Source organism: Cebus imitator, unplaced genomic scaffold, assembly GCF_001604975.1.
Source record: "Cebus imitator isolate Cc_AM_T3 unplaced genomic scaffold, Cebus_imitator-1.0 Scaffold118, whole genome shotgun sequence".
Taxonomy (NCBI): Eukaryota; Metazoa; Chordata; class Mammalia; order Primates; family Cebidae; genus Cebus; species Cebus imitator.
In genome coordinates this window covers 3,432,479-3,457,887 of record NW_016107433.1, presented here as the reverse complement: position 1 = coordinate 3,457,887, position 25,409 = coordinate 3,432,479, and the positions used below count along the sequence as shown (strand labels likewise).

Genomic DNA, 25,409 nt, shown 5'->3' with positions numbered 1-25,409 from the left:
GCTCAATGAAATCAGAGAGGACACAAACAGATGAAGAAACATTCCATGTTCATGGTTAGGAAGAATCAATATCGTGAAAATGACCATAGTGCCCAATGTAATTTACAGATTCAATGCTATCCCCATCAAGCTACCAATGACCTTCTTCACAGAACTGGAAAAAACCACCTTAAACTTCACATGGAACCAAAAGAGAGCCCATATAGCCAAGTCAATTCTAAGCAAAAGGAACAAAGTGGGAGGCATCACATTACCAGACTTCAAACTATACTACAAGGCTACAGTAATCAAAACAGCACAGCACTGGTACCAAAACAGACATATAGACCAATGGTCTCAAACTTCATTTGAAATCCTGGAACCATCAGGGCCCTTTGAATTGCCTGTAATATGAGATAATAAATTTCCCTTTGTGCTTCAGCAGGTTAAAGTAGGATTCCACCACTAGCAATCAAGAGTGATCCAGAATACAGGTGTATTAGTACACTTACCGTTTGTATTATTGTCCCTTTTTATAGATGAGGAAACTAAGGATGTTAAAATGTACAATTCTGTCTGCTTGTAGAAGTTGCACAGTGTTCTACTGCCCTGCTAATAGGATAACTTAACTTCAGCGATTTCCACTAAAAACCAATACTGGTAATAATAAACTACAGTAAAAACTGAAAAACACAGAACAGCAAAAAAAGTGAAATATACTCTACTCATTGTCACTACTCAAAGACAGCCACTGTTAACAATTTGGTGTATTTCCTTCCAGGCTTTTTTCTGATGCATTACTCTAGTAACACATTATATTAACAGTTGAATATTCACAGAGTGCTTTTTAAAAACTCTACAGTAGGCCATTCTTATATTGCTATAAAGAAATACCTGAGAGGGTAAATTATATTAAAAGAGTTTTAATTGGCTCACAGTTCTGCAGGCTGCACAGACGGCATGGTGCTAGCATCTGATCTAGGGAGGCCTCAGAAAGCTTTTACTCACAGCAGAAGCCAAAGCAGGAGTAGGCACTCATAAGGCAAATGCAAGAGCAAGAGAGAGAGTGGGGCCAGGGAGGTGCCACACACTTTTAAATGACCAGATCTCATGAGAACTCACTCACTATCACAAAGACTGCACCAGCCATGAGGACCACACCCCCATTTACAAAGAAAAGAGGTTTAATTGGCTCATGGTTTTGCAGACTATACAGGAAGAATGATGGTGGCATCTGCTCAACTTCTTGGGAGGCCTCAGGAAGCTTACAATCATGGTGGAAAGCTAAGGGAGCTGGCACCTCATGTCACCAGGAGCAAGAGGAAGACAGAGGGTAGGAAGGTGCCACGCACTTCTAAACGACCAGATCCCGTAAGAACTCTATCATGAGAATAACACCCCAGGGAGAATTCTGCCCCCATGACCCAATCACCTCCCACAAGGCCCCACTTCCAACACTGAGGACTACAATATGACATGAGAACTGGGCGGGGACACAGAGCCATCCATATCACAGTTCAACATGAGATTTTGGTGGGGACAAATATCCAAACTATATCAAACCGGTACTTTACATTTCTTACATGTATTAGGATTCCCGTATCACTATACAATATGTAGCAAAAAACAAGCCCCACCTTTAAGGAGGTTAAACTGAAGAAGACAAATTGAGGGCCATGTGTGTAGTCATTGAACTTGCTCAGAAGTACGAAAACATTGAAAACATTCAGAACCAACTGAAAGGTCAGCACTATGTACACAAGACCTCTTAGCAATACAAATGTTCACTTACCTACATTCCTGGAAAGAATCAAAAGTAAATTATAATAATCATAAAATTATTAGAAGTTTTTAAAAACATGCCTTTGAGAGTTTCATTCATTCAACAAGCATTTATGACTGAGAGCTCTGAGGTGCCTAGCACTGGCCTGCCTTGAGATACAAAATGAGTAGCACAAAACCCCCACCCTCCAGGGCCCCTCATTGTACCATGGCAGCCTGAGAACAAACAGGGACTAGATGGCACAGTAAGTACAAGAAGAACCCATGTGCAAAATGCTTGAGTCTAACTGCCCCGGGGACAAGGTCTTCACAAAGGCTTCTGAGCTGAGACTAAAGGATGAGTGAGGGATTCTTCAAGCAGACAACAAGGGAAGGACACTACAGGCTGAGAGAAAACATGAGCAAAAGGACCAGAGCAGGGGCAAGTGGACACAGCAGGGGGATAGTCCCCATGGCTGGCATTTAGGTGGCAGGTAACAAAGCTAAAAGAACACTCAGGGGCCAGAAAGTGACAAGCCTCTTAAGCCATTTGCAGGAACAGATGCTCACTGACCAATTATATTTCTGTGGAAAAGGAATGGAATCTCTAGAATGACATCCACATGCCTGACTAGGTCCCTTCTATGGTGGGGGTGTCTGCTAAGCTCAGGAATACAGAAGGAGGAACAAGTCTGGAAGGGAAAATGGCAAGTTCAACTCTCTACTGGTCAACTTGAGGTGCTTATGGGACATAGAAATCTGGATGGGAAGATCCTGTAGGCAGAAGCCTATCCAGATTGGAATTCAGGAGAGCGTTTTAGGCTTAAGATATTTTAATAGAGGCCAAGGTAGGAGGGTCGCTTGAGCCCAGAAGTTCAAGATCAGCTTGGGCAACGTAGTGAGACTCTGTCTCTAAAAAAATAAAAAATAAAAAAATTAGCCAGGCATGGTGGCACATGCCTGTTGTCTCAGTTACTCAGAAGGCTAAGGTGGGAGGATTGTTTGAGCCCAGGAGGTTAAGGGTGCAGTGAACTATGATCACACCACTGCATTCCAGTGTGGGTGAAACAGCAAGACCCTGTATCAAAACAACAACAACAAAGATAATGAACTGACTATTATCATCCAAATTGGGCATGACCACAGAAAACACATAAAAGATTCTTAGGAACTCAGGGTGGCTTGCCCAAGTTTTCTACAGAAATTAAGAGTTCTCTCCCGGGTGTGGTGGCTCCTGCCTATAATCCCAACACTTTGGGAGGCCAACGCAGGCGGATCACCTGAGGTCAGGAGTTTATGACCAGCCTGGCCAACATGGTAAAACCTATCTCTACAAAAATACAAAAATTAGCTGGGCATGATGGCGGGTGCCTGTAATCCCAGCTACTCAGGAGGCTAAGGCAGGAGAATCACTTGAACCCAGGAGGTAGAGGTTGTAGTGAGCCAAGACTGAGTCGTTGCATTCCAGCCTAGGAGACTGAGCGAGACCGTGTCTCCAAAAAAAAAAAGAAAAGAAAAGAAATTAGAGTTCTCTTCCTCTGACCCAAGGTATACTACACTTAGTTTCCACATACAGCATTCAGTATTTATGCATTTATGAGTGAGGAAAGAAAGCGTAGTGGCCGGGCGCAGTGACTCATGCCTATAATCTTAGTACTGTGGGAGGCCAAGGAAAGTGGATCACCTGAGGTCAGGAGTTCAAGACCAGCCTGGCCAACACGGTGAAATCAAAAATACAAAAATTAGCAGGCGTAGTACCGAGCACCTGTAATCCCAGCTATTTGGGAGGCTGAGGCAGGAGAATCGCTTGAACCTGGGAAGCGGAGGTTGCAGGGAGCCAAGATCATGCCACTGCACTCCAGCCTGGGTGACAGAGCAAGACTCCATCTCAAAAAAAAAAAAAAAAAGTGCAGAGTTTGGGATTACAGTACATACCAACACAGGACACAAACTGAACTCATAGTTAACCTGACATTCAAATGCAAATATCGGCATGTGGAGGCTTATGAAGTTCTGTCTAATTTTTAAAAAGTTATTTTTTTCCCATGTAATGGGAAAGACTGCTTGAGGCTGGAGTTTGAGACCAGACTGGGCAACACAGCAAGACCCCCACCTCTACAAAAACAAAATCAATTTAAAGGTCCAAATTGGTTTAAAGCAAACAATCTCTTTAGAAAAGTTTTCATCTCAGCCAGGCATGGTGGCTCATGCCTGTAATCCCAGCATTTTGAGAGGCCAAGGCAGGAGGATAACTTAAGGTCAAGAGTTTAAAACCACGCTGGCCAACATGGCAAAACCCCATCTCTACTAAAAATACAAAAATCAGAGCCACACACGGTGGCTCACACCTGTAAACCCAGCACTTCTGGAGGCTGGGGAGGCAGGCGGATCATGAGATCAAGCGATCAAGACCAACCTGGCAAACATGATGAAACCCCTGTCTCTACTAAAAATGCAAAAATTAGCTGGGTGTGGTGGCACATGCCTGAAGTCCCAGTCACTTGGGAGGCTGAGGCAGGAGAATCCCGAACCCAGGAGGCTGAGGTTACAATGAGCTGAGATCACGCCACTGTACTTCAGCCTGAACAAAAAAGTGAGACTCCATCTTTAAAAAAAAAAAAAAAAAAAAAAAAATGGCCAGATGCGGTGGCGGGTACCTGAAAGCCCCCATCCCATGGCCTTCATTGGGCTATCAATGCAATGGAATTGAACCCAGGTAGACACAGGGCAATCTGAGATTTTCAGTCCCAAACAAAGCATGAGACAGGAACTCCTCCCTGCCTTCTGTAACCCTCATTCACCCAACACACCTCCTACTCTGAAACAACACTCAAAGGAAGAACTAAAACACTCACATTTAACCACCTTGCTCTTCTTTCTTCACGTGCGTTGGGAAGAAAGGGAGTTGGGTTTTCTTTTACCTCCCTTACATCCTATCGCCATTCTTCATGACTCTAGCTAAGACTTAGTGGTAAGCAGGGCAGTACTTAAACTATAGGAGGAGCCTATGAACTGGGACCTTTAATCTAGGTTTGAAACAAGGAGAATAAAAAAATTTAGAAAATTACCTCTCAAGACAATGCCCTGGCTTGCAGAGCTATTAACTTCAATAATCCTATCTTGCACATCAGAAGCTAAATATTTTCTCTTTCTCTCTGGCTTACTTCTTCTTAACTCACAGACATCCCACCCACAGATGGATGCCTCCCATAAACTAGAACAAATATTCTGTACAGGAAGGGCACAAGACAGGAAGCACATTAATGATTTTCCAAAGATTACCTTCATTCTATGTATACAATAGCTTTCATTAGGACAGACAAGTGGATTATAACATAATCACAATCCAATGCACATAGACACATACATGTATCTTTAAAATGCTTTTTGCCTTCATATATATTACTAATAAAAATCTTACTCTCTTATTCTGTGATGTTTTCTTGTAGGTTGTCAACCTTGATTAATAAAGCACTAGGATCTTTTATTTTCCTACTTTTATTATGAGATAATAGAAAAATCTAAAGGAATACCTTAGATATTTTTAAATGACCAACAGAGGTCTTGAGATGTGTATCTAATTTGTAACAAGCAGGGAGCCATTTCTAGGCAGTCTTTGTTGAATACCTAATACCATTCTATTTAAAGCAAGGATGATAACAGCCCCTTCCCAAAACTACCCGCTCCGTGTTCCAGGACCAAAACTGCCTTTGCAAAACTAATGAAAAGCCACACGATTAGAATTAGAGGAGGTCCTGAATTCTACTAAGACCTATGTGTAGTTAGATAACATAATAACTAGTTGTAGTTTACTGCTCAGAAGTTACCTATGGTGGTAATAAGATTTGTAACTTACCTAATTGTCTCTATAGATAACATCACAATTGTAAAACCTAAGACTGGTATTTAAGACATTTTTCGTACTTTTGCATTCTGGCCACCAACTGATTCCACACAGACCTCTGACTCATACCAAGGAATTAATTCAACCAATCCTATGACCTCCACCCAGGAACAGACTCATTGTAAGAAGACTGTTTCAACTTCCTATGATTGTATCTCAAATCAATCAGTATTCCCCATTCCCTAGCCCTCTCCTGACTACCCTTAGAAAACTCTATCCTCTGAGCTTTCAGGCTGGCAGATTTTAGTAATAACTCTCCCATCCTCCCACTTGGCTGGTCCCATGATTATTAAACTTTTTCTCTACTGCAATACTGCTGTCTCAGTGATTTGGTTTTATCTGTGCAGAAGGCAAGAAGAAGTTGTCAGGCAATCACATCAGCCCTTGCCATGTTTCTCCCACCCCAAATACTTTTAAAACTCCAGAGATGTTGCACATGCAGACATACAAGTTCAGACAGTGATCCTCTGGTATGCTTGGTTTTAGTTTTCCCCTGCTCTGGCCCCTATCTGTCATATGTCTCCACATCCCCCAGGCCTCCTGATACTGCTAGACACCACTAACTTCTATGAACTTGTCACCTGCTGCCATCATGCTGAAGTACTGGTGCCACAAGGGACCAAAACTGTTAAATGGTTAAGTAGGCTTCTCTCCATATTTTTTGGGTTTTTTTGTTTGATCTTTTTTTTTTTTTTTGGTACAGTCTTGTTCTGGCCCAGGCCAGAGTACAGTGGCATGATCTCAGCTCACTGCAACCTCCGCCTCCCAGGTTCAAGCAATTCTCCTGCCACAGCCTCCTGAGTAGCTGGGATTAGAAGCATGTGCCACTACGCCCAGCTAATTTTTATATTTTTAGTAGAAACAAGGTTTTACCATGTTGGCCAGGCTGGTCTCGAATTCCTGATGTCAGGTGATCCACCCACCTCAGCCTCCCAGAGTGCTGGGATTACAGGCATGAGGCACCACACCCGGCCACTCTCTATGTTTTAGATTATAATCTGTTAGAGAAATAATATAAGCAGTGCTACTACTTGTGCCCAAATGTCTCACAGAGCTTTTAGGAAATGGCTCTTTCAGTTTTCTCACAAAGCTTACCCAGCATGGCTTTCTGGACTCAGATACAAGGGGCTGAACTGAGAGCCAACTCTGAGTGGCAGATTCATACTATCCCAAGGATCACTATTTTCTCTCCAAAAACTAAGGGTGTGTTTCTGGGCCAAACCAGTGTATCTGACTCTTCTCTAAGATGAGTGCCACTGCAGGTGTCTCAGTGACTCATACAAATAGAGTTCTAGTGGGCCTACCTTAGTTTGCCAGACATTCCCAAGGATGTCTGAACCCAAAACACATACAGCCTGGGCTAAAGGTGGTATCTCTGCTATGTATTCTTTTTTCTTCAAAATCTCTTAAAATGATAAAGGCTGCAAAGTTCAAGGTATTGCTGAAATGCTGGTAAAACTGTTATTCCTTGTTCTGGACTTAGCAAAAATAAGAACTCTTTTAAGATGCTGTAGTCTGTGGAGGCTAACTCCCTAAACTTAAAGATAAAAATGATCAAAGAAGAAGAAAATGTATTATCCTTAAACTCTCATCAGATTCTCTCAGAGTTCAGTCCAGAATTCAATGAACAAAAGAAAATGGATTTCTTGTACTGCCCTTCTACATTCCTTTGAATAAATTCACCCCCAATTAGTGACTATTATATCAGAGATGATTTTAAGTCAGTTCCATTTTGAAATGAGGGATAACAACGTGGAAAATGCCTTCTTTATGATTTTCCAGTGGTCTTCTTTACACTCTTCATGTATTTTAGTCAAAATGATGTTTCCTTCGGACTCCAATTCTTAAACCTTATTTGACACATAAGAAAAATCAAAATCAATCTTTGATCATCTGATAGCCATTAATCCTTAATTACAAATTAGAAGGGAAAATCCTTCATGCTTTTAATAATAGATACATGTCTACCCTGTGTTGAAAAGCATCATGTAAGAGATGAAACAACAATGTCCACTTTGAATCAGACACTAAACACCAGCAAGCATGCTTTCTTTACACATCACACAATGAAAGCTGACTTAAATCTTCTTCACCTAAAAGTTTTGTTATCTTAGGATGTAGGAGCAATCATCTGATAGTCAAATCAAAAATATTTTAAGAAATGAAGAAAACCCAAAGCAATGCTGCCAAAAGTAAAAAGAGTACATGTAATGAAAGGGATAGGACACAGAAGGAATATCAACAGCTCCCTGATTATATTGGAAGAAGGCAAAGACTCAGAGCCAGAGTCTCCCAGTCATTCTTCAAAGATGCAGAGCTAAGGGCTCTTGAGCAATTGTGGGACTCAACCACAAAATGTATAACTAATTAGGCCTGTAGTTAGTTATAAGATTGGGGAATTAAAATTTTAAAATGAGAAGTGTTATCGAGTAACCCTAAAACAAAGAGACACAATAACTGGTACTACATTCTGAAATCAGGTTCTTTCAAACAAAGATTTCACCTAGAAGAACACACACTGAACTGTTAGAGGTGATTATATCTGGATGGTGGGATTATGGGAGATTTTTACTTTATAAGTCTAATATTTCTGTACTACCTGAAGTTCTAACAATGAGTGTGCATTACTCTTATAATCAGAAACAGAAAACATACTTTTCTATCTTTTTGGTAAGTATATTAACATTTTCAAAAATATTTAAAAATTATGAACCAGTAAAATTTTTCATTTTTATTTATTTAAGTGACAGTCTCACTCTGTCACCCAGGCTGGAGTGCAGTGGCACAATCATAACTCAATGTAACCTCATACTCCTGGGCTCAAGCAATCCTCCCACCTCAGCCTCCCAAGTAGGAGCTGAGACTACAGGTTCATGCCACCATGACAAGGTCTTGATATGTTGTCCAGGCTCATCTCAAACTCCCAGCCTTAAGAAATCCTCCCACCTTGGCCTCAAGTGATGCCACTCAGCCGGGAAACTTTGAAGTAATTTTTTATTCATTTATTCCTTCATCTTTCACAGGTAAATCACCCATTTTCTGTCTATTTTTCTCTGAAATGCATCTCCCTGTTTCTTTTTCTGTTCCTTCTGCCACTCCAGGTATTTGCCACCTCATACTGAATTACTTAAAATTCCTCCTAACAGGTTTCCCTAGTTCTCGTTATTTAAAAAAAAAAATTGTTCTTTTTTTAGAGACAGAGTCTCACTATGTTGCTCAGGATAGTCTTGAACTCCGGGGCTCAAGTGGTTCTCCCACCTCAACCTCCCAAGTAGCTGGGACTACAGGTGCATACCACCATGCCCAGCACTAGCTTTCTTCCTATGAATCTATTTTACATACTACTAACAGATTAACCTTCTAAAAATGTCATTTCTATCGTATCATATCACTTTCTGACTTACAATAAAAATCCTGTGTCCTTTATAACCTGGTCCTACCCAACCAAGATAAACTTATTTCTTACTACTCTCTTAAATATGTCTCTGCTTAGGATAGCCCAGTCATCTCCCATCCCTGGCTCCCCTCACCTGAGTCAAGCACTATTACTATCTCTATTTTACAAAGAGGAAATTGAGGCTTAGAGAGATTAAGTGACTCATTTAAAATATCCTAGCCAGTAAATAGGAAATGCAAAATTCAAATCTAGATCTGACTCACAGCCCATGCTCTTCTCTATTACCTTCACAGTAGGATATGAAAGGGAGAAAGCTTACAGGGAAGGGTTTCAGAGGCATCAAGAATTTCTTCTTTACCATACTCCAGTTTTTCCACACTCTCAAACTCAGTCCTGCTGGGATGAGTTTCCAAAATTGCTGCCTAGCTTTAGAAACGTCTTCAGACTCAGACTATATCTTGAGCTGAGAGATATTCCATGACAGGCCTAAATAACCTTCAAATGAAAGAGTAAAAACAGCAAATGACACTGAGAAAGTAAGGGACAGAGCTAACACTTAGGGAGCAGCTCACCTCATAACATGATGAGCTCAGCTCACCAACATAACAAGCATTGACTGGCAAATTATTTACCAAGAACCTTAGGTTCACAAAGAATTCACAAACTGCCTAGTGTTTCTGTTATCTATTGCTGCACAACAAACCACCCAAAACTTAGTGACTTAAAACAGCAGTGATGACTTACTATTTCACAGAGTTTTATAACCTGGGCTGGGCTCAGCTGGGCAATTCTTCTGCTCCACATGCTATCTACTAGGGCTGAAATATTCACAATGGTTTTTTCACTCACATTTCTTGGCACCTCATCTGGAATGGCTGGAATAGCTGGGGAATGGCCAGGCATTTCTCCTCTACTCCATATGGTCTCTCCTGCAAAGTAGCCAGATTTCTCTATATGACTCAGGGTTCCAAGAGTGGGCATTCCAAGAGAACACACTGCAACATGAGAGTGTTATTCAAGCCTCTGTTTGTATCACACTTGCTAATATCTCATGTGGCAAAGCAAGTCACATCCTCAAACTTATAGTCAATTTTGGAAGAGACAACACCAGGGCATGAACACCGAGATGCATGATTCATTGAGGCCTGCCACATTTGATCATGGCGAGCAGGTGTGACAGGCTAAGCACACCTTCTGATACCACACGGAATATTACATGGGATTTATATGTATTATTTGCTTATAGTCTATCTCCCCTAACAAGATGGTAAGTTCAAAGAGGGCGAGACCTTTGTTTTGTTTATTCCTATACAGTACTTAAAACAGTGGCACAGAGTTAGTGCCCAACATATTGTTAAATGAATATTGAGAAAAACATCAGAGACATTGGTTATAGAAGACTGTCAAAGTTTAGAGTGCAAAAGAGTCCTATCTCAGTGGAAGAATTAAAGATTCTAGAAACATCTTTGGTACAGTTTTTGCCCTTTCCAGGCCTATACAGGCTGATGAAGAGTAACGTTGTAGCTGGGCCCTTGAGTAGATGAAGGGGTCTATTATGAAGAAATCAAATCCATTCTGTGCAGCTATTAATGATGATGGTCACCTAGATTTGCTATAAGGAAGTATGTTAATCATATATTATTAACTCAAAAAAGCAAATTTTAGAACTTTATGTAGAGTTAAATTCCATTTGCATATTTTAAAGCTATGCATATAGATGGCAAAAGGTACATCTTAAAACAACTTTCTGAAAGGTTCACCAGAAACTAGTAATCAGTGACTACCTTTAAGGAGAGGAACTAGGGTTCAGACAGGAAAAGTGAGGGAGACTTTAAGCTCAGTGGGCTTTATTATACTATTCCCCCTACTCTTGCACAGGCTAGGGATTTTCCATTAAGAAAGTTGTTTTAAAAATATGTCTGGGGCTGGGCACTGTGCCTCACACCTGTAATCCTAACACTTTGGGAGGCTAAAGCAGGAGGATCGTTTAGGCCCAGGAGTTCAGGGCTTCTGTGAGCTAATGATTGCACCATTGCACTCCAAACTCAGGGACAGAGTGAGACCCTGTCTCTTGAAAAAAGATAATAAATTAAAAATTTTAAAATAAGGGCAGGGCGATGCCTCATGCCTGTAATCTAAGCACTTTGGGAGGCCGAGGTGGGTGGATCACCTGAGGTCAGGAGTTCGAGACCACCCGGCCAACATGATGAAACCCCGTCTCTACTAAAAATACAAAAATTAGCCAGGTGGCTGTAATCTCAGCTACGCAGGAGGCTAAGGTGGGAGAATTGCTTGAACCTGGGAGGCGGAGGTTGCAGTAAGCCAAGATGGCGCCACTGCACTCCAGCCTGGGCAACAAGAGTGAAACTCAGTCTCAATAAACAAACAAATAAGTAAATAAATCTGGCTGCAGAGTGGAGGATGGCGATGGGAGAAGGTCACACTGGAAGGTAAAAAGAGAAGGTAGGAAGCTAATGCTGAAGTCTCTTAAGAAATATAGCCCTTTGGGCCAAGGTTAATATTAGTTTTCTGTATGTGGTAAGATTTCAGGTGATTGTAATTTATTTCAATAAATTTATTTATTTGTGAGAAGGTCCTACTGTTCAGGCGGGTCATGAACTTCTGAGCTCCAACAATCCTCCAACCTCAGCCTCTGAGTATCTGGGATTACAGGCACAGGCCACCATGCTCAGCTCTATATTCACTTTTATTTATCTGAATAATTTCATTTTTCCACAATGATCATGTGTAACTTGAATAATTTTTTAAGTTCATAGTCAATTTCACACTGCTTCAGTGAGTTAGGCTTGGAGGCACCTAATAAGCTTCGAAACAGCTTGCTTAGTCTACACAACTGCAAAGTAAACTTAAGTGTGAAATAAAACACATCACTTTCTAAAGTTTGAAATTTAGCATCTTAATAAAATTAATGCCTTTTTTTTTTGAGATGGAGTCTTGCTCTGTCACCAGGCTGGTGTACAGTGGCGCAATCTTGGCTGACTGCAAGCTCCAACTCCCAGGTTCAAGCAATTCTCCTGCCTCAGCCTCCTGAGTAGCTGGGATTACAAGTAAGCAACACCACACCCAGCTAATTTTTGTATTTTTTTTAGTAGAGACGGCGTTTTACCATGTTGGTCAGGACGGTCTCAATCTCATGACCTCGTGATACGCCTGTCTCGGCCTCCCAAACGGCTGAAATTACAGGTGTGAGCCACCGAGCCCAGCCAAATTAACACAATTCTTTTGCCTCAGAGTGCTGCAAGCAGGCAGACCACCCAATTAGGAACTGGGGACACAGAAACCTGGCTTGATCTTGACCAGCAATGTGATCTTGGAAAGATCCTTCCCAATGTCTAGGCCTTGTTGTCATCTTTCATTTCACTACCATAAGTAATTATTCATTTATATAGTAATTACTGAGTGTCTCCTATAGTCTAGGCACTTTTCAAGATACTGGTAATATAAAAGTAAACTAGGGGTCAGGTGTGGTGGCTCACACCTGTAATCCCAGCACTTTGAGAGGCTGAGGCGGGCAGACCACGAGGTCAGGAGTTCCAGACCGGCCTGGCCAACATAGTGAAACTCCATCTCTCCTAAAAATACAAAAATAAGCCAGGCATAGTGGCACACACCTGTAATCCCAGCTACTCGGGAGCCTAAGGCAGAAGAATTGCTTGAACCCAGTGGGCAGAGGTTATAGTGGGCCAAGATCGCGCCACTGCACTCCAGCCTGGGAGACAGAGCGAGACTAAATTAAAAAATTTTTAATTTTTTTAAAAAGTAAACTAGGTTGGGTACAGTAGCTCATACCTGTAATCCCAGCACTTTGGGAGGTTGAGGTGGGCGGATCGCTTTGAGGTCAGGAATTCAAGACCAGCCTGGCCAACATCTCTACTAAAAATAAAATTTGCCAAGTGCTGTGGTGCATTCCCAGCTACTCGAGAGACTGAGGCATGAGAATCACTTGAACCTGGGAGACAGAGGTTGCAGTGAGCCACGACCGTGCCACTGCATTCCAGCCTAGGTGACAGAGGAAGACTCTGTCCCACTAAAAAAAAAAAAAGTAAACGAAACAGGGCTTAAGAACTAAACAAGAGCTTACATTCTAATGAGAGACAAAGCCAATGAACAGAATAGGTAAATTCTACAAACCATTCACAAGTGGTAAAAACTATAGAGAAAACTAAAGCAGAAACACATAGGTGGGGGAGAAAGATGAAATTTTTTCTAAGTCTCAGAAAAAGCCCACCTCGAGAGCAACATTTGAGCAACAAATTTCATTTGTAAATGAGAAAATACCTACTTCCTAAGGTTGTCACAAGCCTTGTTAACACAGAATGGGCCTCAGCTGAAAGCTCGTTAGAAGCGCAGAATCTCAGATCGGATCTCAGACCTACAGAATCAGAATCTGTATTTTAACAAGGTCCCCAGGTGATTTGTAAGTATAGCAAAGTTTGAAAAGCATTCATTAAAAGGATTAAATATTTGTGTCTGAACCAGGGCTGGCATAAAATAGGCACTCAATAGATTCAATAATTCTTAGTTTTCTTTCTCGTTAACATAACCCTTATATCTTTCTAGTTTTAATTAAGAATAAGTAGCCAAGCACTGGTAGCTCATGCCTGTAATCCCAGCACTTTGGGAGGCTGAGGAGGAAGGATTGCTTGAGGCTGGGAGTTTGAGACCAGCTTGGACAACATAGTGAGACACCATCTGTACAAAAAAAAAAAAAACTTAAAAATAAAGATAGTATTGAGTCTCTTCAATTAATTATGAATAATAAGCACATTCTGCTATTTACTTCCTTGGGGATCTAGCAGAAAATCTGATAATAAATCCAAGCTGCAGACGGAAGACAAATTCACATGCGGACACATCAAAAATCCTGACTACCTGGCATTAAAGTCTCTCATTGGTGGCCAAATTTCAGTCTAATCTTTGGTAATATTTTTCACCACCCACATACAAGAGAGACCGACTGTGTTCCTTGACATTTGGATATCAGGAAGTCCTCCTTAAAAAGAGAGGACAAAATGTTGGGAAAATCCTCTGGTGATAAAGGGAAAGCAAAAATTGTTTAAAGACAGAAGAAAACATAGGTAAATAATTCAAGTTGATGAAGTATTTTTTTCGTTTACAAAAACGGCAACTTTAAATGACACAACATAAACCTGTATGACTTTTCATATAATTTGCCTCCTTATATTATATATATGAAAAGTCTGCCTTGTCGCCCTTAGTCGTCTTCTCTTTCCTAGGTATCACGACATACTTCCTTACTGCCTTCCATCTTTTCTTCAATGCTTATGTAATTTTTAATTTCAAAAGCAATGCCACAATTGCGTGCTTCTAGCCCTAGTTACACAGTATTAAATATAAGGACAAGTGGACACCCGCAGGTTGCCACTTTCATTGCAGTGTCCACAGTAAAGGAGAAATTCCTCAATGAAAATGAGAATTACATAAATTACCAAGCTACATTCAAAGCGTGCTCTAATGTTACAGATTTAAAGTGCCTCTAAGAAATCCCGGGAGATTTCGACCTGAAACAAAAGTGAACTTCTGGGTAGTGGAAACGTAAATTGTTAACTATTTACTTTGGAGGGTAGGGCGGTGCTGACAAGGATCTGAGGCGAAAAGCCTCTGCACGTCATAGTGCAGGCCAATACCAGGAGGTCAAGTCGCCAATGTCCCTTTGGCCTTTAAATCCAGAGAAACGCTAGCCTAGAGACCTGGGGCGACCCCCACCTTTTTCTAGTCCTCTCCCCGCCCCGGAATGGCGGCAGTGGCGAAGATCCGGGAGCGCCGCGCGAGGCACTCTGGGAGCGGAAGAAGGAGGCCACGCGGGGGCGGGTGAACCGGAAGAAGAGGAGCTGGGCCTGAAAGCGCCGGGTAATCGCTAGCGCTGCAGGTGTTTGCGGGTAACAGGGAGCCAGGCCTGGCGGGCGTGTGTCGCGATGCCGGAGCTGGCGGTGCAGAAGGTGGTGGTCCACCCCCTGGTGCTGCTTAGTGTGGTGGATCATTTCAACCGGTGAGCGAGTGGCCCAGCGGGCCCAGCGGCGGAGCCGCTGCTGAGTCACCGGCGCTCTGGGGATGGCGCGGCGGCCGCGGGCGACCCGGGGACGCAGAACGGGTGGCTGGTGGCCCTTACATGTCCGCGAGCCCAGACCAGCCTCGGCTCAGGATGCCGGAGTCATCCAGCCTTCCACGCCTGCCCCAGCCGCCGCTACTTCTGGGCCTGAGCTTCCTGTTCGGTTTACCGATTTCGTTTTGCCGAAGTTCGTTTTACCGAAATCTGGATGATGCCGGGGATCGTGGGATGCGGCTAGCCTTAGTTGGCCCTGACCCCCGCCCCCAAGCTCCTGTCTGTCACTCCGTTTTACCGAAGTTCGTTTTGCCGAAATCTGGGTGAAGCCAGGGTAGGGCGGAGGGGGGCTAGCTTTATTTGGCCCTGACCCCCGTCCCCAGGGTCATATCTGTTTATTTTCGTTTGACCGAGTTGGTTTCACCGAAATGATGCGAAGTAAATGATGCCTGGATGATGCCCAGGTGGGGCGGAGGGCGCTAGCTTCCTTTAGCCCTGACTCCTGCCCCCAGGCTATCTGTTTATCTTCGTTTGACCGAGTTGGTTTCACCGAAATGTGGATGATGTCGGAGTGAGGCGCAGGGTCTTCATTTGGCCCTGAATCACGCCCCGGGCTCGTATTTATGTTTATCCTCGTTTAAACAAGTTGATTTCACCGAAAACGGGAATGATGCAAAATGAATGATGTCTGGATGATGCCGGAGTGGGGTGGAGGGGGCTAGCTTCATGTGGCACTGCCCCCTGCCCCCAGGCTCCTGTGTATTACCGAGTTCCTGTTATCCAAATCTGAATGATGCTCAGCACCCCGAAGGGCTTCCTGGATCAGCTGTAGTTTTAACCCATTAACATTGCTAAATGGGAATCTGATTAGACTCCATCTCAAAAATATATCTATATGTATTATGTATATGTGTGCATATGTAAATATAGATGAGGTTTCCGTTTTTATTTAAAACACGAGGCCGGGCATGGTGGCTCACGCCTGTAATCCCAGCACTTTGGGAGGCCGAGACAGGAGGATCGCTTGAGCCCAGGAGTTAGAAAAACTGCCGTGAGCCGAGATTGCGCCACTGCACTCCAGCTTGGGTGAGAGTGAGACCCTGTCTCCAAAAAAGAGAGAGAGACCAATTGGAGATTTGGACCTTAATGAAAAAGGTAAGGAATCATCTCAAAGCTCATCTCCTAAGCTCATTGTTTGAGGGTGTACATCCACCACCCCTTGCTTTGGAGCTGTTAATCCTGCTAGACCTGTTGCACGTGTTTCTAAGTTTTACAAGATTGTTAGTTGAACTGGTAAATGGAAAGACCCAATTCAGAGCATCTACTATAAAGCCATTATTGCAAAGTGTTCTTTCTCCTGCAATTTGCTCTGTGCAACTAATTCAGTGGGAGCCAAAAAAAAGGTCCCTCAGCCTAGGATATGTTGACTTTTCTACAGTAGAGTAATTATTGTCTTTCTCCCAGGGGATCCTAGGGGCAGGCACCATTTCAGTTCTGTTCAAGCACTGGTTAAGAATTAGCTTTCAGGCTGGCCTGGTGGCACACACGTATAATCCTAGCACTTTTGAAGGTCGAGGTGGGTGGATTGCTTTAGCTCAGGAGTTCAAGACCAGCCTGGGCCACATGGTGAAACTCCTTCTCTACAAAAAAAAAAAAAAAAAAAAAAAAAAAAAAAAATCCCCTTTTCTAAAAAAAAAAAAAAAAAAAAAAAAAATTAGCAAGGTGTGTTGCTATGTGCCTGTAGTCTCAGCTACTCAGGAAGCTGAGGTGGGAGGATCACTTGAATCAGAGAAGTAGAGGCTGCTGTGAGCCAAAATCATGCCTGCCATTGGACTCCAGCCTGGGCAAGAGTGAGACCCTGTCTCAAAAAAAAAGAAGAGCACTAGCTTCTCTGTTAAGCAAGTATAGGGCTCTAAAAAATACAAATAGATTTTTGTAGACCAAAACAGAAGCCCATGAGTATGGAAGTTGAAGTTGGAAACTCAATTTCCCCCACCCCCACAAAAAAATTAGAGGCACCAGAAATACAGAAGCATTAACTTTGATTCAAACCCCAAACGTAAGAAGCATTTATAGATTTGCCAAGTGTATATTAAGAAAAGTATTAAACCAGTGCGAAACTAGCAGCTATTAAGAAAGTATAGTTAACAGTGGCTTTTGTCTTTCCTTAGCATGGAGTTGTGTTTCTGAGTCACGTTTGCTAGTGGTTAAAGGATGCTTCTTGAAGACGAATGAAATGAGAGTGTATAAGTGAAGCAGTTGTAACTCCTTAGGAGAAAATGACTGAGGAGGTTTGAAATGGAGATAAAAATTCTGAAGTAAAATCTTTATCATTCAGCCCTCCTCTATTTATTTATTCATTTATTTTGAGACAGGATCTCCCTCTGTTGCCAAGGCTGGAGTGCAGTGGCATGATCTCGGCCCACTGTAGCTAGCCTCGAAGTCGACCTTCTGGGCTCAAAAAAACCCTCTACATCAGCCCTGCAACCCCAAGTAGCTGAAACTACAGGCACACCCCCAACTGTTGTCTATTTTTTGTTGAAAACAGGAAAAAAAATAGAGGAAAAAAATGCCCAGCTGTTTTCTAGTTTTTGTTGATGGGGTTTCACCATGTTGCCCATGCTACCCATGCTGGTCTCAAACTCCTGAGCTCAAGTGATCCACCCACCTCAGCCCCCCAAGGTGCTGGGATTACAGTCCTGAGCCACTGCCCCTGGCCTACTCTAGCATCTTGACTCCAAAAAAGACTAAAGGATGGGAAAAGTTTAAAGGAGAAAGGAAAGCTGCAAAGAAAAAGTAAAGTTAAATGTGGTAGCATAGCTTAAATCTGCTTTCAAACACCAGCTAGTGCTCTTCTTTCAAACACCAAATATTTTTAGATCCTAGGACCTGAGAAGTTTTCATTTTCTTCATTTTAAATTTCTGAGAAGTTTGAAATTTTCCCAAGCATGTATTACTTAGCAGTCAGTGTTAAGTAAAAACTGCCAGTGTGTGTCAGTACCAAGTTTATGAATTATCCCTGATAGTTAATATCAACCAAACCAGACTACATTGCTTTAGGGAGATTGAGTTCCCAGGTAAACTAAATTGTACCTGTGCCATTGATATTTCCCATTGAGTATCTTATTGTCCATGTTCCTGTGTGAGCCTATTCACTCTGACCATCTGTTTTCTCCTCCAGAATTGGCAAGGTTGGAAACCAGAAGCGAGTTGTTGGTGTGCTTTTGGGGTCATGGCAGAAGAAAGTACTGGATGTATCGAACAGTTTTGCAGGTAAAAGACAAATTTTGTGTTTCTCTGAGCATGATTAAAATGTCAATTAACATTTTTAAAAAATAAACCTTTGTTATCACTTTTGACTACAACCTAGAGGTTGTCTCGGAATTGCTGAAGTACAGAAAAGAGAACTTAAGGCTGCACCCTACACCAAACAGTAAATATTTTAAATTGCAGGCCATGTGGTCTCCACGGCACCTGCTGCTCTCTGCTGTTGTAATGCAAGAGCTGCTATAGACAACGTGTAAACAAATGAGAGTAGCAGTATTCCAGCAAATCTCTATAAAAACAGGCGGCTGGCACAGTTTGTCAACCCCTGCACTGAACTATTTAACCATGCTTCTTATAGGTGGAGTAAGGGGAGGGATCGGGAACTTTACCCTTTTATGTGAATCCTTCCAAGAATGTATCCATGTATTACTTTTATGATTAAAGCAACAACAATAAAGAACTTGCTGGATGACTTTGGACTAGAGGTCACTAACTCCAGTGTCTAAAATGACCAGCTAGTAATGTCATTTGTCAAATGGAAAATTTCAGGAACTTACTGGGCTTGTAGAAAACTGAAAAGCATGTGTCTTTTATAAAGGAGGCAGCCCCTACCTGGCTATAGCTGGTAGTTGCCAGATATTCCAGTTTTTTGTTTGTTTTTTGAGATAGAGTCTCACTCTGTTGCCCAGGCTGGAGTACAGTGGTGTGATCTCGGCTCATTGTAAACTCTGCCTCCTGGGTTGAAGCAGTTCTCCTGCCTCAGCCTCCTAGGTAGCTGGGACTACAGGCACTCGCCACTACACCCAACTAATTTTGTATTTTTAGTAGAGATGGGGTTTCACCATATTGGCCAGGCTGGTGTCAAACTCCTGACCTTGTGATCCGCCCCCCTCAGCCTCCCAAAGTGCTGAGATTACAGGCATGAGCCACCACGCCCAACTGGTATTCCAGTTTTTTAAGAGCAGCTGGGAGTCTGAATTTTTATATGCATTCTCTCCATTTTTGAGGGCAGCTCAAAAAAAAATGTAATACTGTGTTGGGCAAGTGAAACATGTAAGTGAATCGGATCTGGCCTACGGGTCTTTACTTGTGACCTGTGTTCTAGGTTTCTATCTAGCACCCTAAACTAACATTTTTTTCCTCTATAGTTCCTTTTGATGAAGATGACAAAGACGATTCTGTGTGGTTTTTAGACCATGATTATTTGGAAAACATGTATGGAATGTTTAAGAAAGTCAATGGTATGTCTTGATGTTCTAAGGTGTTCTAGCATAGAATTGATCTGTGTGTATGGGGGTCTTTTCTTCTCTTTCTTTAACATCAAGTGCCCTTTTACTTAGCTAGACTTAAGTGAGACTAGAGATAGTAGAGGAGTATGGTAGAATAAATGAAAAACTAGAGTAGCAATTTAAGGCCAAATAGACCACCTGGGTTTGGGTAAGAGGGAAAATAACTCTCTCATTGCAGCAGAAAAGTCAAGAACTGTCCAGTAAAATCAGTCTTCCATTAGAGCTTTAGTACCACCAGGGTAAATATGACTGGAATTTTCAAAGAGGTAAAGGACATAACTATTGATGTTCTCATCCTTTTTGAGGGAGTTGTATAAATCTTCATGAAATAGTTAAAGCCCACTAATTTTTTTCCTTCCTAGCCAGAGAAAGAATAGTTGGCTGGTACCACACAGGCCCGAAACTACATAAGAATGACATTGCCATCAATGAACTCATGAAAAGATACTGTCCTAATTCCGTAAGTGCTATTTTTGAAATTCTTGAATGATGTTTTTGCCAGCCAGCTCAAGTAAGAGCATCCTGGGAAGAATTTCAGTAGCAAACCTACTTACTGCTTTTTCTCCATAAACTTGTGTTAATTTGTAGTGTTCTGTGAAGTATACTATAGCCTAATATATTTGATAAATAAGAGTTTACACCTGCTAAGTACCCAGGTGTAGGAGTTATCTCATGTAATCCTCTCAGCAACTGTATATCCTCTTTGCGAATGAGAAAACTGAGTTTCACCATGGTTGGCAAGATCTGGTAGTGGTGGGACCAGGATTGAAATTTTGCCTGTAGTGACCCTAATGCCCTTGTACTAGGCACTGTACTGCCCCTCAGCTTGTTAATGAAGGGAATCAAAAAGCAGAAAAATGATTAGATCATTTGAGCTATAAATGCATTTTTGCTGAAAATCCTGATTCATTTCTAATTGAATACAAGAAATAGCTTTACTAATCATGAGAAGAATGACTGAAATTATCCCTTTTGTGCTAGGCATGAGATGATTTGCTAAGATGTGTTTCTCTGCCAGGTATTGGTCATTATTGATGTGAAGCCAAAGGACCTGGGGCTGCCCACAGAAGCATACATTTCAGTGGAAGAAGTCCATGATGTAAGTCATCTTTCTAGGAACCTGGGAGGTTAGACTTGCTCCTTATTGAGTGAATAGCTTTTTTTCCATTTTCAGTTCAACAAATCCTTTGTCTCTATAACAAAAGAAGGTAGTTAAGTTTTTTCCCTTTGAATTTTTTAATCACCATATTTTGGAAACAGAGAGGAACATAGAAATCTAAATTCCCAGCCAAGCACAGTGGCTCACCCAGTGCTTTGAGAGGCCAAGGTGGCAGGATTGCTTGAGTGTAGGAGTTCAAGACCAGCCTGGGCAACGTTGCAAGACCCTTACAAAAATAAAAACATTAGCCAGGTTGATGGTCCATGCTTGTACTCCTAGCTACTCAGGAGGCTGAGACAGGCACGCAGGAGTTCAAGGTTACAGTGAGCTCTGCTCATGCCACTGCATTCCAATTCTGTGCGACAGAGTGAGACCCTGTCCCCCCCAAAAAAACAAAAAAGAAATCCAAATTCCTCTTTTACAAATGAAAAGTTTAAGGGATAAATTACGATCTGCTTTTGAATTTCATATGCAGTATTTTTCCTTACATTCAGTTTTAAGATTTGGAAAAGGGTATTTTAGGATAGCTCTCTGCTGATGTTCCTTGCTTCAAGTTCTGTCTTCCTGGAGCTGTTCTCTTTACCTGGCTACCAGAGAGCTTAGATCCAAATGTAGCGCCTAGTTGCAATAGGGCTTTCATCCCTGGTTTTGACACAGTTGTTGTAGTTTTTTCTCCTGCCTCTTTAGAAAAGGAATTGTGGATGTTCATACACACAAACCAACGAAGCCAGATATTTTTTTTAGCAGAGGATAAAGGGGACATACCGATCATGTTACAAGATGAAACTCAAGAGGAATTCATGCCTGTTGTAAAGGTTACCAAGAAATTCCACAAGACTGTTATAGGTTCTAACCATCCTGGCATCCAAAGCAAAGATGAGAATGCCCCTTGCAGGATTAACACGATCTTAAGTAAAATAATCACAGCTAACTTTTACAGCACTTTGTGTGAGTTGAGTGACTCGCTCAAGGTCTTGCAGCTCCCTTATTACATACATGGGGGAGCCAAACTTTGAACCCAGATAGCCTGGCTGGGGAGCCTGTGCTCTTACTACTATGTCCTGCCTTGCAGACATTTTACAGCCTTTTTACAGGAGACATATAGCGTCTTCTGGCACAAGGTCTGAGAAAAGTATCTTCTGACTCCCATCAGGAAGTGACTGGGTGACCACCATGGACTGCGTCCCCAGTGGATCCTCTGATTAATTCATACCTCCAGAAAGCCAGCTATTCTGATTGCATTGTTTTTGGCACTCTGGAATCACTTGATCCAAGAGACATATAAGGGCTAAAAGTTATATTTTCTGGCATGAGCTTGCTTATATTGTCCATTCTAAAAAGAACTATATAGATTTTTTTGTTGTTGTTGTTGGAGACAGAGGCTCACTCTGTTGCTCAGGCTGGAGTACAGTGGCATGATCTCAGCTCACTGCAACCTCTGCCCCCTAGGGTCAAGTGATTCTCATTCCTCAGCCTCCAGAGTAGCTGGGATTACAGGCACCCACCACCACACCTGGCTAGTTTTTGTATTTTTAGTAGAGATGGCGTTTCGCCATGTTGCCCAGGCTGGTCTCGAACTTTCGGCATACCAAAGTCCTGAGATTAGTTCAGGCATGAGCCACCGTACTCAGCCAGAACTATACACCTTTTCTTTTCTTCTTTTTTTTTTTTTTTTTTTTTTTTTTTTTTTTTTTTTTTTTTTTTTTTTTTTTTTTTTTTTTTTTTTTTTTTTTCCTCTTTCCTTCTTGTGTTCTGTTATTTCCCCTTCTCCCCCCCCCCCCTTCCCTGGTTTTCCCATCCCCCCTCTCTTTTTTTTTTTTTTTTTTTTTTTTTTTTTTTTTTTGAGACGGAGTTTCACTCATGTTACCGAGGCTGGAGTGCAATGGCACGATCTCGGCTCACCGCAACCTCCGCCTCCTGGGTTCAGGCAATTCTCCTGCCTCAGCCTCCCGAGTAGCTGGGATTACAGGCACGCACCACCATGCCCAGCTAATTTTTTGTATTTTTAGTAGAGATGGGGTTTCACCATGTTGACCAGGATGGTCTCAATCTCTTGACCTTGTGATCCACCCACCTCGGCCTCCCAAAGTGCTGGGATTACAGGCTTGAGCCACTGCGCCCGGCCTTAATTTTTATATTCTTAGTAGAGACAGGGTTTCACCATATTGGTCAGGCTGGTCTCGAACTCCTGACCTCAGGTGATCCACCTGCCTTGGCCTCCAAAGTGCTGGGATTACAGGCGTGAGCCACTGCGCCCAGCTGAGAACTATATACTTTTAAGAACCAACCTGAGACTTCCCTGTGTGTTCATCCCAAGTGTGGGCTTGAGGGATGATCCAGATTTTTCTCAACATGCAGTCCCCCAGCAGACTGCATCACTGAGCAGCACCACAGTGATGGTAGCTTTGAAGGCTAAACTTCCAAAGCAAGCCATACCCACCCTTGCCATAGAAAATTCTCAGTCATGCACTCATTAAATGAGCTGAGTTAAAGCAAAAGGCTCAGGGTACGAAAAGGAACACGTGTCAGTTTGTTTGTGGAAAATAAATAATTATAGTTAAGCTTCCTCTCCCAGGATGGAACTCCAACCTCAAAAACATTTGAACACGTGACCAGTGAAATTGGAGCAGAGGAAGCTGAGGAAGTTGGAGTTGAACACTTGTTACGGTGAGACCTTAGCACAGCATCAAAATCATTTGCTGCCCGAGAGGTCACACGGTTTAAGGCTAGAGGTCTGTGTCGGGAGTATGGAGACCTGGGTTCTGGTCCTGGCCATCCACTAACAATTCTGCCATTCTGAGCAAATCACAGTCCCTTTCCAGGCCTTTGTTTTCTTATGGGTAAATCATCAACTGTTAGATGTCTTGAGTTATAATATGTGACTGGAGAGCACACCTTACCTGGAAACTGTAATGTTGACTGTCATAGGAACAGAGCTGTGAAATACATGCAGGCCTGCGCTCTCCACTAGATGTTCTTCTCAACAAATGTAGCCCATTTTCTAGAGAGAATCTTCCTCTTGGGATAGCTTTTCTTTTAAAATCATGTATCTGTATAAGCCTTATTTTAAAAAGGTCATAGTTTTAATCAGTCAGTGAGGTTCCTTCCAGGTCTAAAAATTACCATCTCATTTAATATCTTCTCAATATTCTGGAGATGCGGGTAGAAAAAATACCATCTTTAAAAAAAAGAAAAAATACCATCTTTTTAGGAACAGGAAAGGTGAACTAGAGAGCTTCTGCCAGAGTTATTGGCAGATCTGAACTGTTGACCTAAAAACGATCATTTTTTTTTCTTAAGTGAAAATGGTTTTATTTTAGCTCTCTTTTATAATTATTTTTTGAAAAATGTCCTGTGATGAGGAAGATAAAATATGTGCCCCAAATGATAACGACATTAAGGGAATTGATAAATAAATCTTTACTAAATGGAGAAATGACATTCTTCTTTTAAAAACTTGCCACACCCAACAAAGCTAGGTATTTTCTTAGAATGTGAGAACTTGTGCAATAACGTGGTACCCTGATGCTTTCTCCTGCCCTTTCTAACTGTGGGTCATTACAGAGACATCAAAGACACAACGGTGGGCACTCTGTCCCAGCGGATCACAAACCAGGTCCATGGTTTGAAGGGACTGAACTCCAAGCTTCTGGATATCAGGAGCTACCTGGAAAAAGTAGCCACAGGAAAGCTGCCCATCAACCACCAGATCATCTACCAGCTGCAGGACGTCTTCAACCTGCTGCCAGATGTCAGCCTGCAGGAGTTTGTCAAAGCCTTTTACCTGAAGACCAACGACCAGATGGTGGTGGTGTACCTGGCCTCGCTGATCCGTTCCGTGGTTGCCCTGCACAACCTCATCAACAACAAGATTGCCAACCGGGATGCAGAGAAGAAAGAAGGGCAGGAGAAAGAAGAAAGCAAAAAGGATAGGAAAGAGGACAAGGAGAAAGATAAAGATAAGGAAAAGAGTGATGGAAAGAAAGAGGAGAAAAAGGAGAAAAAGTAAAACATGTATTAAATAACTTTTTTAATTTGTAAATTAAAATCTTACCAACTAAATCAGTGTGCCGCTGGAGGGTTCTTTTTCACTTTAAAAAGACTTGCTTGTTAGAAAGCTGTCCCAACAAGAGCTGTCTGCCTCCAGTCACTCTGGCTGTGGCACTCCGTGGAAGTGAACGGAGACTGATCTCAAACCTGAACTGCAGCTTCAGCTCTGTGACTTGGGGATATGATAGTCAGCTCAGGCTTCAGATCGTGTGAGAAACATGAAGAGAAGTCAACAAACCAGTTCTGGTTCTCTTCATTGTTTTATCTCTAAAACCAGGAGTTGAATTTTCCCCATCTTGAAAGACTCTTGGGGTCTGTTTCTGGTATTTTACAAAATTATTAAATGGAATGCATGAATTCCATATGTTCTTTGCCTGGTCACACCTGGAGTGCTGGCCCTTCTGAATTGTTGACAATACCACACCATTTTGGACCCATAGCTCTGGCATTCTCAGGGGTTGGGATTCAGCTCCTTATATTGTTTACCTTCAAAAACAATTAAATGGCTTGATTTTTAA

The 25,409-nt window shown here is 42.2% G+C and overlaps 1 protein-coding gene and 1 pseudogene across 2 annotated transcripts in view; both read left to right on the top strand.

Annotated features, from left to right (window-relative positions):
• LOC108311702 overlaps nucleotides 1–14,924 on the top strand; it is a 21,152-nt pseudogene extending 6,228 nt beyond the window's left edge. Inside the window, exons 2-3 of the transcript XR_001828330.1 lie at nucleotides 6,180–6,284; nucleotides 14,800–14,924. The product of XR_001828330.1 is annotated as a 40S ribosomal protein S2-like (transcript). The remainder of the gene's footprint in view (nucleotides 1–6,179; nucleotides 6,285–14,799) is intronic.
• Nucleotides 14,877–25,409, top strand: PSMD7 (proteasome 26S subunit, non-ATPase 7). Its single transcript, XM_017539348.2, has 7 exons — nucleotides 14,877–15,072; nucleotides 18,308–18,399; nucleotides 19,542–19,634; nucleotides 20,045–20,142; nucleotides 20,701–20,781; nucleotides 23,417–23,508; nucleotides 24,406–25,409. Exons 1-7 carry the CDS (start codon nucleotides 14,999–15,001, stop codon nucleotides 24,848–24,850), a joined length of 975 nt encoding a protein of 324 aa, XP_017394837.1. The 5' UTR covers nucleotides 14,877–14,998; the 3' UTR covers nucleotides 24,851–25,409.